The sequence below is a fragment of the Megascapheus bottae genome, chromosome 23, assembly GCF_031878675.1.
Source record: "Megascapheus bottae isolate mThoBot1 chromosome 23, mThoBot2.hap1, whole genome shotgun sequence".
Lineage (NCBI taxonomy): Eukaryota > Metazoa > Chordata > Mammalia > Rodentia > Geomyidae > Megascapheus > Megascapheus bottae.
The window spans coordinates 27,035,927-27,048,037 of NC_143531.1; the positions used below are offsets into that span (position 1 = coordinate 27,035,927).

Here is a 12,111-nt window from a genome sequence, read left to right on the forward strand (position 1 = left end):
GCCTGGCTGTGTTTGAAAATAGGGAAGGGAAGAGCTTCATGCATGGACGTGTCGTTGTTTGTTGGTTGAATGCTGCAGACACGTGTGTGGGCAATGTGTACATGCATCCGTGCATCTACCAAGGGACAGTGAGGGTGAGCTGGATACGCGGACAGTGTGGGAGTCTGGAAGGGTATCTCCCTGGTTGAGGGCAGAGCGTGACATGGGTCTTTCCAGGGCCAGCCATGACTCAGCCTCTACAGGGCACATTTGGGATCCAGGTGGGCAGAGGCAGAGTGAGAGGCAAGCCCGAGGTGGGGAATTAGTCTAGGGGATAGGCAGGATGGCCTGAGGAACAGGCCGTGTGACACTGCCATCCGCACAGATGGCACCGCAGGGCTGGTGAAGGCGCCTGCGGGCACACATTCTGGAGGGGCCCTCAGCATCGGTACTGCCCCAGCCTGTGAAGGAAGTGACTTCTTTACAGCCAAGGCCGCACTCACGTATTTTTTTAAAGAAACACTTAGAATTTCTGTTTAAATTGTATACTTTAAACATGATTCAAGTTCTCTGGCAAACTCGCATTAGTGACTCATTTCATGCCTATTCCAAATAGAATTTCCTACTTTCTAAAATAATGTATCTGCAGACACACTCCCTTGTGGCTTTTGTAACATTGACCTCATTTTTTTTTACTTGTGTCCATTTTATTTCTTCCTGTTGTTGTTGTTGTTGTTGTTCTTCCTCCCTTTTTCCTCCTTCTCTCCCTCTTCCTATTCCCCCTCTCCTTCCCCCCCCTCTTCTTCTCCCTCCCCCTCTTCCTCTTCCTCCTTCCCCCTCTATCTCTCCTTCTTCCCTCTTCCTCTTCTTTTGTCAGGACTGAGGTTTGAGCTCAAGGTCTTACACTTGCTGGCCAGGTGCTTTTTCCCTTGACTAATGCCTCCATCCCTTTCTTGCATGTAGTTACTTTTCACATGAGGTCTCACTTTTTCTCTAGACCAGCCTTGGACCACAGCCCTCGACCTCTTCCTCCTGAGTGGGTCACCACACTCAGCTCGTTTCTTGATCATGGAAGTCTCACTTTTTGCCCACACTGGTCGCAAACCCTCTCAATGTCCGTTTTACAGGTAGCTGGGATTCCAGGGGTGCCCTTGTGTTATGTCCATTTTCCATGTAGAGACTTTGAGGGAGATTAAACACACTCTCAAGTCATCCAGCCAGCTGGGGGGAGACAGGAAGGGGGCTGCAGGTGTTCTGAATGTCGCCATGGGTCAGTGGTACAGGGTCTTCCTGTGGCTTTCACACAGAAGTGACATCAAATGAATGATCAATGAAAAATCCTCCGTGGAGCAGTCTGTTCTGAAGTGTTTTACTGGACTGCTCTCTCAAGAGATCTGCTCTAGGTCCACAACACACATCACGTTTACATTTTGTTGGTGTAGTTTGCAGTGCGGGGATGGAACGTGGGCCAAGTTCACTGCTGTCTGAGGGCCCTGGCTCACCAGTGGCTCTTCAGGGCCTTCACTGCCTGGTGGTGAGGGAGGAGGAAGTGGCCTGGCCTTGCTTGTGACACCACTCGGATGCCCTCAGGCTTGCCTGGCATCTGTAGGAGCTTTCAGTCCTGTGAACTGCAGATTCCTTACGTCTCCTGCCTTTCTTCCTCTTTCTGGAATCAGAGTGAGGTCCCAAGGAGCCTTGCGTCATTATTGACCATGGATACAGAGAAAGGACACTTAAAAAAGAAATGGGAAGATTTATTTGGACATCTAAAAGGATGATAAATGAAATCACAAAATTATTCTGTGATAGGAGGAATATTTTACGTACACACATACACATTTATTTTACATGCATACGTACACATGTGTGTAAAATATGTACTATGGATCGTATATATACCTATGAATTATTTATTTCAAAAATCTTCTCTGGCTTAGTGATGGTGGTTCACACCTGTAATCCTAGCTGCTCAGGAGGCTGAAATCTGAGGATTGTGGCTTGATGCCAGCTCAGGCAAGAAAGCCTAGGAGACTCTCATCCCCAATTAACTGGAAGCAGAGTTGTGGCTGAAGTGGAGACTGGCTTGAGCAATGAAAGTTCAGGCACAGCACCCAAGACCAACACACACACACACACACACACACACATGCACGCACGCACACACACACATGCACACACGCATGCACGCACGCATGATCTTCTCTGTAATACCACCAATTACCATATAGAGAATTTACTTTAGAATCTTGTAACCACAAGCTGATGACACACCTAGAGTACAAGCAGAAGTCCAGGTGTTGGTTATATATAGTGCTAGGTGACAACTGCTTCTGTTTGGAAGTTGCAGGGGAAGTTCTTAGTCACCCAGCCAGGAAGGCAGCCCTGTGTCCTGCATTCCCAGGCGCTGTGCTGGCGAGAGCATCTGCTCCCCAGCGATGCTCCATTTTCATGTCCCATTCATAAGTGAAGCAAGGAGCATGGCGGTACCTGCTGTAATCCCCGCGAGGCTGGAGCTGGAGGTAAATGCAGTGAGTGGTTTCATCAGCTCTCCAGTAGCACAGATACAAGCGTCAGCTTTCCCATCGTCACTGTCACAACGGAAGCTCTGCATCCTCACAGGAGCCCGTGTCCCCCTGTGAAGTTCAAGTCCTCTGTGGAGGAGAGACAGTGTGGGGCAGGTCACTGCGTTCTGGGCTGAACCCCAGTCCTGGAACTTCTGGACACAGTCAGACTCGAGTCAGGCATAACCAGCTGGTGCTTAGCGAAGCTGTCTCCTGTGGAGGAGGAGAGAGCTCTTGCAAGGACTCAGTGTCCCTTTGGGGGCATGAGTCTGGTGAAGACAGGGCGGTTTCTTCCCTGCCTCGGCAGACCTGGCATTCACGCTGCCTCTTCTCCATCCGTGCAGGTGGTTCCAGGAAGGAGATTATAGAGCACTGGGAATGGCTGGAGCAGAACCTGCTGCAGACGCTCTCCATCTTTGAAAACGAGAATGACATCACTACGTTTGTGAGAGGAAAAGTGCAGGTAGGGAATTCACTTTTACAAAATCCCAAGTTACAATAAACCCAATGTGCGAAAGTGCTCCCCGGCAAGCACCGAGGGCCCGCCCTGTGACCCCTTTACCCGCCTGTTGAGGCCCCTGCTCTTTTTTGTGTTCATTTGCTCCAGCGGGCAGGAGTCCCCACCCCACACACACAGTCCGTATACCTCAGTGCATATTTCCAAGCATAGGCATTCCCCACCAAAGCCCACTGCACTTGTCACCTGCATTCATCATCAGAAACAAACATCACGTCGATTCTGTACTCACTGTTTTTCTGAGCGCCCGGTTATCTGTGTGTCATGGCTTGTTCCCAGCCCATCTTGTGCCTGCCTCGCCCCGCTTGTCAGGTTGCTGTCCACTTGAGATTCTTTTTCCTTCCCAGCCCTGCTAAGTTTTTGACTATGGAAGAAATGAACCTGCTTCCAGAAGTAAAAAACAAACAAAAACAAAACCACATTTCTCCCTTTTACATTTCTGCTACCAGTTCCTCTGTACGTCCCTAGAGCAAATCAATTCCCTGGCTGCCCAGCTGACCCTCTGTTCCTTTGAGGAGAAATGAGCAGATGTGTGTTTCCACTGCCACTTAATTCTTTCCCAGAAGGCCTCACATGTGTATATGTCAGTAGCTAGTCCAAGGGTTTATAATCCCATGGGGGCGGGGCTGGGTGACAGACAGGAAGGCGGCTATGTCCCTAGACAGTGGTGCACATGCCACAGACAGCAGTCATGGAACATTCTTCTTGACTCTCACCATCCTGCTTCAACTGCTGCTGTCACAAAGAAAGATCTATAGGAAGCAGCTGAAACTTAGGAATGACATGAACGAATGAGTGAATGAACGAATGAATGAATGAATAAGAATGGCCAGGGGTCTTTTTTTCACCATTTGTATTACACTGAAAATGTCAGGTTTAATTCTCCTGAAACTAGTTAGAAGGCAGGCATTGCTATGAATGCAATTATGATGAAAGTGCTTCATTCATGAACAGATGAATAGTTTCTGCCTCGACAGATTGTCAGATAATTAGGGGACCAACAAGGTTATTTGTTTTGAGCTCTAATTAACTTTGGTACATTTCAAATGTTATCGTTTGTTATTGAGGCAATCATACTCCAAATTCTGTTCATCTTTCTAGATGTCTCTGCACATCGATTCTAGTAATAGCCCCTGTATACATATAATTTGGTACTTGGATTTTTCTCTCCTTCAGCCAGTATTGTCTGAGTGAGTCTAGAAGTGGCCCAAGCCTCTAATAGGGCAGGGCACAGACATAAAAGTACAATGACCACGTTTGTACAAATCACTTTTCCCACAAACTATGGATCCCCTTTGGGATAAATTATGTTATATATATTAATAGATTAAATAGTTAAAATGCTTTAATGGCCTTTCCTTTTTTTTTTCCTGCAGTAGTAGGGTTTGAACCCATGGCCTTGCCATTAAGCTCTCTGCCACTTGAGCCACATCTCCAGCCCTTTTGATTTTTTTTAGATTAGATCTTACTATTTTTGCCTGGAATGGGGTTCCATTTAGTTTGGGTTTTGAGATAGGGCCTCACGAACTTTTTCCTAGGCTGGCCTTGGACCGTAATGCTTTTTACCTTTATCTCCAACAAAGCTGAGATTACAACAGGCACCACTATGTCCCAATCAAGAAAAAAAAGACAATGAATGGAACCTAGTGAATATTTTTTGGTGAATCAGAACCCTGTCATTGTGTTCTTTCAGGCTTATTGATATTCAGAGGGTTTCAAAATTTAACAACGTACCATTTCAGTTTTCTATCTTGGGCTGAACATATTTTCATGTTTTCCAAGTTAATTTTCCTCTTTATAAATTACTGATCAACATCCTGTTGGGTATTTAAATGAATATTATATGTTCACATACCCATGAATATACATTCATGCACAATATTCATATACACATAGTCACAACGTATATTAATGTGTTATATGAATACTATATATTATTACCTATAACAATAGATTACATTATTTGGATTGCGTTACTTTCCCCATATATATGAGCACGGTTGTCTGGGTCCAGAGTGGTCTGCGTTGCGTGGAACCCCCAGAGCTCCAAGGAAGGCTGTGTTCCACTGCTTTGTTACATCAGCCTGTCTCCTGGCTGAACATTGCAGAAGCTAAGAGGTGGCATTCTGGACCTGAACTTTTCCTAAAGGTGGGAAAGTTGGCAGTGGAGGCTTCTAATCAGCCTTAAGCTGAAACTAGACCGGCATGTTGATGGGAGAGTCTCAGGCCCCGCACAGGGGCAGTGGGCTCTGCCTGTGAATCTTAACTGTTCTGGAATGGGGGAGGTCAGGAGCACTGTGGCTCCAGGACAACTCAGACTAAAAAAAGTTCACAGAACCCCATCAAGATAGAAAAAGCGGGGCGTGGGGGCACACATTCTTTATCCCAGCTATTCAGGGAGCATGAACAAGAGGATCTTGACCCAAGCTAGAGCAAAAAGCCAGACCCCGTCTCAAATGTAGCCAGAACAACAAGGGCTCAGAAGTGTGGCTGTAGCAGCTGAGTGCCTGTGTAGGAAGCGAGAAGCCCAGAATTCAGATTCCAGTCTCACTAGAAGAAAAAACTAATCATCAGGCACTGTACGCTTCAATATTTTATTTTTTTGGCTATACTAGGGTGTGAACACAGGGCCTGGGTACTGGCACTGCCACTTGAGCCACACTCCTTGTCCTTGGCCCTGGTAGTTTTTATAACTATTTGTGTCCTTGCCATACCTTTCCCATACTTAAAATCATTTTCTTTTATAATTTAAATGAACGTTTTGGAAATTAGGTATTTAGCAGGTTGTTTGACCGAAGAGTGTGAACTTGAGTGTTTTCCCACTAAAATCCAGGAGAGTGCCACCACTGAGTTTTATTTCTGTGTGTAGGTGTGTACAGATGTGTGTATATGTGTATATCTGCATATGTGTGTGTGTGTGTTGCATAAGTGTCTCTGTATATGGCGAGTCTGAGGTGCTATGCAGGCTGTGAGTGTCTTTGACCACTGGGAAAGCGTGTTTTGTCCCCTGATCCTTCAAAACCAGCTCCTCTGCCTCCTCCTGCAGTGGTGGGTCTGTTTGTCTGGCCTCTGACATCACTCCACCCCCGCCCTGCTCCTCCAGACCAAAGCCTGGATCCCGTGCTGGTCTCTCCTGGCCTCTGTGGCCTGCAGCCCCACCAGCCCATCAGTGCCATGTTGTCATAAGTCTTTTCTCAGTCTCCCAGGACAGGACTATCCTGCTTCCCACAGCAGCCACGCTGCCCTCTATTGTCATGACAAAACAGTCGTCAACAACTTGCAACTTAACTTCCTAAGAATTGCTACCTCTCCTAACAATTTCTTGAATGGAAATCCCCAGCTCTGAATCATAATACACCAGCTGAAATGCAGCCCTCCAGGTCCATAGTCATTTGGAAAGACGGCCTAGTTCCCTCAAAGAATGCTTTGTAGGAGCTAGATACTGTTCATGCAAAATACTCAAGCCAGCAATGCCTGGCTCATGACTGTAAGCCTAGCTGTTCTGGAGGCTGAGATTTGAGAATCTCAAGATGAAGTCAGCCTGGGCAGACAAATCTGAGAGACTCTTATCTCCAGTTAACCCATAAAAAAAGAAGAAGAAGGAAGAAAAAGCCAGAGCAGAGCTGTGACTCAATGGGGGAACATGAGAAAAAAGTCCAAATGAAGAGTAGAGTCATATTTTCTGGAATTTGCTTGGTGGTAGAAGGACATATAAACAGCATTTTCCACCCACACCGAAATCAAAAGAGCTTGGAAATACAGTTGCTCATTCAGGCTGCTTGGTGTCACAGGGCGAGGTTGATGTGGACACGGTTCAGTGGAGAGGAGGTGTCACACCTGCTTTCACACCACTGGTCTGTGGGAGCTTTGAGTGGGAATTCTGTCCTCAGATCTCTGGGTGTAGAACAGGTGTGTGGAGAGAATCTTGACGGAAGGCCAGCAACGGCCATCCTGGCTGCCGAGCAGAGGCCTAGGAGTGTTTTCCTGCGAGGAGAGACAATTGAAGTCCCAATCACACGGTTGTGTGAACGGCGCCACTCCACTGGGCCTTTATAGCTGGTGTTTATATTTTTATGTTTAAGCAGAAATTAATCATGATGGGGGTTGGAAAGACTGATTCTGCAACTCCTCATTTTCCCAACTGCTGGCAGAGACAGAGGAAGGTGTGGCAGGGGAAAAAGTTTCAGCAAGTAGTTTCAAGACATGATGCAGAGAGTCTGCAGAAAGAAGCATGAGTTAGGAGAAGGCTCACAGGAGATGCAGATTAGTTAAACCAGACTTTGGGGCTGGTTACTCAGGAGAGATCCTCCTTCTGAATACTAAACCAACATGGTGGCAGGATCACAGGCAAAAGGTAGGAAAGTTCAGAGATGACATCTTCAGGGCATGAGGGGGTCACACACTGGCATGGCTACGGTTCTATGTAGGACGGGTGGTAGAGTTGGTGGGATCTAGAATCTTGGACTGGTAGAGATAAGAACCCACATGGACGTGTGTCTGTGTGTGTGTGTGTGTGTGTGTGTGTGTGTGTACACATATATGCCACTAGTGGTAGGGTTTGAACTCAAGGCTCAGGCACGATCCCTTAGCTTTTGCAATCAAAACTAACGCTCTACCACTTGATCCACTCCTGGCTTTTCCTTTTTTCACTCCTGGATTCTTGGTGGTTATTTCGAGATAAGAGTCTCAAAGAATTTCCTGCATGGGCTGGCTTCAAACCACGACCCTCAGGCCTCAGCATCCTGAGAAACTAGGATTATAGCCCTGAGCCACCAGCACCGGCTAAATTCACCTTGTCACTTACAAATTTCTGGCCTTAGCGCTTCTTGCTGTCTTTCAGTATGCGCAGTTCCAGACATATTAACATACATGTGTGACTGCATTTCATCCCTGACTAGGGCATCATTGCAGAATACAACAAAATCAATGATGTGAAGGAAGATGATGACACGGAGAAGTTTAAGGAAGCCATCGTGAAATTCCACCGGCTGTTCGGGATGCCTGAAGAAGAGAAACTTGTCAACTACTACTCGTGCAGCTACTGGAAGGGGAGGGTCCCCCGACAGGGCTGGATGTACCTCAGCATCAACCACCTGTGCTTCTATTCTTTCCTGATGGGAAGAGAAGGTAAGCCACCCAGAATTGCTCAGAGAGGCTTTGTTCCACCTGCCTAGGTCTTCCTGTAATTCCCAAACCAGACCAGAGTAATCAAAATAATGCATTGTGGGTATAACTGAGTCTGTGCTACGTTTTCACTGTTTAGCAAGTGCATTTCATTCAGCATTTGTAAAAAAAAAAAAACTGATCATTAAGGAAGATTATTAAGATTCACTTACCCGAGCACCAGTGAAGCATGCCTGTTAACCTAGCTACTCAGGAGGCTGAGACCTGAGGATTGTGGTTGAAGCCCGTCAAAGCAGACAAGTCTGTTGAGTCTCTGATCTCTAGTTAGCCACCGAAAAGCTGAAAGTAGAGGTGTGGCTCAAGTGGTAGAGTGCCAGCCTGGTGGGGCACAGTCAAGTGAGAGTGCAAGACCCTGAGTTTAAGTCTCTAGTATCTAAACAAAAAGAAAACAGATTTACTGAAGCCTTGATTGATTCCGTAGGTGTGGACGTAAATCCATGGCTAATTCTGATCACAGAATATGCCTGAAACCAATGGGGGGATGGGGCCAGGCCACATGAGGAGTTGGGTGGGACTGGGGAGCTGGCTGGCGAGATGGCAGCCTCTTGCAAGGTCTCTCGGAGCCAGGAGCTCACCCGCCTTGTCCCTGTGGTCAGCCAAGCTGGTGGTCCGGTGGGTGGACATCACGCAGCTGGAGAAGAACGCCACACTGCTTCTGCCCGATGGGATCAAAGTGAGCACACGGTCCAGTGAGCACTTCTTCTCCGTGTTCCTCAACATCAACGAGACCTTCAAGCTAATGGAGCAGCTTGCCAACATAGCCATGAGACAGCTCCTGGACAACGAGGGCTTTGAGCAGGACCACTCCCTGCCCAAGCTGAAAAAGAAGTCTCCCAAGAAGGTGTCTGCTCTAAAACGGTGAGTGCCAGAGCCACGGTGTCTCTCACACCTCTACACACAGGGCGCCACCCACTCACCCATTCCCACTAAGGGTTTCTGCAAACCGCTAGCACGATGCACATTACCACTGGTATAATAAGAAAACGCAGCATCTTAAAACAACATGTTGTGGAGCCTGGAAAGTGTGGGTGGCTGATGAGGGTGGTGATGGCTTCATAAGTAGTGAGGAGGGAGTGTCGTGGTCCCCTCTGTCTACGCTGTGAAGCCAGGACTAGCCGCTCGTGGCTGCCTCACGTGGCTGTACTGCGTGGAGCGTGTGAGGAGAGGTTTGGATAGGAAAAAGAAGCACTCTAGGAAAATCACTGAAGTCAGCCGAAGACCCAGCCGCTGCTGGACAGCAGAGTCGTTTGTCTAAGCAATAGACTGCCTCACGTCTCTTCCTACACTCATGTCAGGTGTAGGTAGACAGTGGCATCTGGCAGGTGGTGTGGCTGCCTGCCTTCCTAGGTCCCCGGTGGCTCTGGAGGGAGTAAATGCAGTGACCTCCTTAGAGCTGGTGGTGTTTGTAGGTAGATAATGGGTTCCTTGTCTGGTCTGGTCTTCTCAGGATGCGTTGTGTGTACATACATCTTGTTTCATTGTCTTTGTTCTGAGACAGAGCCTCTCTGTTCACCCAGGTTGGCCTTGAACTCATGATCCTCCTGTCTCAAACTTCTGAGTGCTAGAATTACAGGTGTGGGTCACTGGCATCCAGCTTGCAAATCTTGTTTGATTTTCTTGTCAGTCATGGAGCTTGAACTCAGGGCTTGGGCATTGTCCCTGAGCTCCTCAATGCTCAAGGCTAGCATTGTACCACTTTGTGCCACAGCACCACTTCTAGTTTTCTGGTAGTTCACTGGAAATAAGAGTCTCACAGACTTTCCTGCCTGAGCTGGTTTTGAATCGCAGTCCTCAATCTCAGCCTCCTGAGTAGCTGGAGTTACAGATGGGAGCCACCAGTGCCTGGCTTTGGGAATGTTTTTTAAGCCAGAAATGTCTTTCATCATAAACTGTAGATATTAATTGGAAACTAGCTGCACAACAGACCTAAATATATTTCAAGTCACCTCACTGTATTTTCAGATCACGAGGTTGGAGTTAATACCGCTGTAAATTGAGGGGAAGAGAGAAGACTGGAGAGCTCGAGGAGGGAATGGTGGCTGGGGTCTCCTCGCTGCGGCATTATTTAGGAGGTGTGGTGATAGTTTCCTTGTATGGGTAAATCACCATCACTGCTTTTCAGGGATCTGGATGCCCGGGCGAAGAGTGAGCGGTACCGCGCTCTGTTCCGACTGCCCAAAGACGAGAGGTTAGACGGCCACACTGACTGCACCCTCTGGACGCCGTTTAACAAAATGCACATTCTGGGGCAGATGTTTGTCTCCACAAACTACATCTGCTTCACCAGCAAGGAGGAAAACCTGTGCAGCCTCATCATCCCTCTCCGGGAGGTGAGTTCACGCGGCTGGCTGCGTATCGGAGTGGAGCTCCGGAGTGTGTGTGTGTGTGTGTGTGTGTGTGTGTGTGTGTGTGTGTGTGTGTGTTAGTCCTGAGGCTTGAACTCAGAATCTAAGCATTCTTCCCACGTTGAGCTGCAGTTCCACTTCCAGTTTTCTGGTGGTTCATTGGAGATAAGTCTCACAGACTTGCCTGCCTCGGTTAGTTTTGAACAGTGATCCTCAGATCTCAGCCTCCTGAGTAGTTAAGATGACCTGTGTCTGAACTAGTACTGTTTTTACCCAGAAAAGAGTTGGTTGGCTTTTAACCCTCCGTGAGCATCGATGGTTCCTAGGTGAACCCTTGCAACCTTTTCATTTGCCCTCACAGCTGTGACTGTAGACTTTGGGCATCTCGTCTTGGTCTTGTCAGTGTTAGCATTCAGGGATGATGGGGAGTAAGGTCAGGGATGAGTGCTTTGGGGAGAGAACTGTGTGTCCAGCAAGCCACCCAGGAAGAACCCCCTGCCCTGCCCCGCCTGTACCTCCGGGTCCATTTCAGCGAGCCCTCCGGGGGATGGAGAGGCAGATGGTTCCTATTCTCAGCTTGTCTTTCTGTTTGCTGTGTTCTTCTAGTAGGGCTGAGACCATTCCGTCATCTTAGTGGATAAATGAGAAGGTCAATATATGACCATCTTGTTTAGAATTTAACGAGCTGAGCTGGGTACTGGTGGCTCGGGCCAGCTAGTCAGGAGGCTGAGATCTGAAGATCCTAGTTCAAGGCCAGCCTGGCAGAAAAATGTTCTACAAGACTCCAACTCTAATGAGCCAATAAAAATACCTGGACTGCGAGTGTGGCTTAAATAATAGAGTGTGAGCTCTGAGCAACAGCCAAGCAGAGAGAGGGGGATGCGGGGCAGGGGTCCTTTGTGTAATGCTTGCTTTGAGAAAGCAAGAAAATAGTTTTAGTGCATTGGTCTTGGCTGCTTCTGTTGATGAAAATCCTATTTATAAACCATCCATATCTGTCTTCAGTTCAGAACAGATGCTACTTCTCTTCTCTCACTGTAATAGACATCAGTTGGTGCATTGTCACACACACACACGCACACGCACACACGCGCACACACGCACACACACACAGAGTTGGCTAGCACAGACAGGGTTGCAGTTAAGCGGCTTACCTCATGTCTGCTCAGGAAAACCGATCCTTGAAAACTTGGGATCCCTGCAGTCTAAGTGAGACACTTGACAGATTGGTGCGATTTTGAAAATTACGCTGACATTAAGCTTAGTTAAAGGAACTGGCATCCTGAATCATTTTTCTGTGTTTCTGAGTGAGGTGACAGCTCAGAGTCTTCTATGGCCCCGTGAAACGATAACGAAAAGCAGAGAACCCCTGTCACAGTTTTCTGGTCTGGGCACTGTCAGCATTTGGGCCCAGGGCTGCTGCCTGGGGACTGGCTGGTACCCTGTAGGACCTCTAGCCTCCTGGCTCTGCTACTTCATGGCTGACGCCTTGACTGAAACACATCCAGATGTTGCAGAATTTCTC

General features: G+C 47.7%; 1 protein-coding gene across 1 annotated transcript in view; it reads left to right on the top strand.

Annotated features, from left to right (window-relative positions):
- Tbc1d9 (TBC1 domain family member 9) overlaps window positions 1–12,111 on the top strand; it is a 59,929-nt gene that overhangs the window by 26,023 nt on the left and 21,795 nt on the right. Inside the window, exons 3-6 of the mRNA XM_090356916.1 lie at window positions 2,885–3,003; window positions 7,956–8,184; window positions 8,838–9,099; window positions 10,364–10,571. Of these exons, the coding sequence (XP_090213042.1) occupies window positions 2,885–3,003; window positions 7,956–8,184; window positions 8,838–9,099; window positions 10,364–10,571 (818 nt within the window). The remainder of the gene's footprint in view (window positions 1–2,884; window positions 3,004–7,955; window positions 8,185–8,837; window positions 9,100–10,363; window positions 10,572–12,111) is intronic.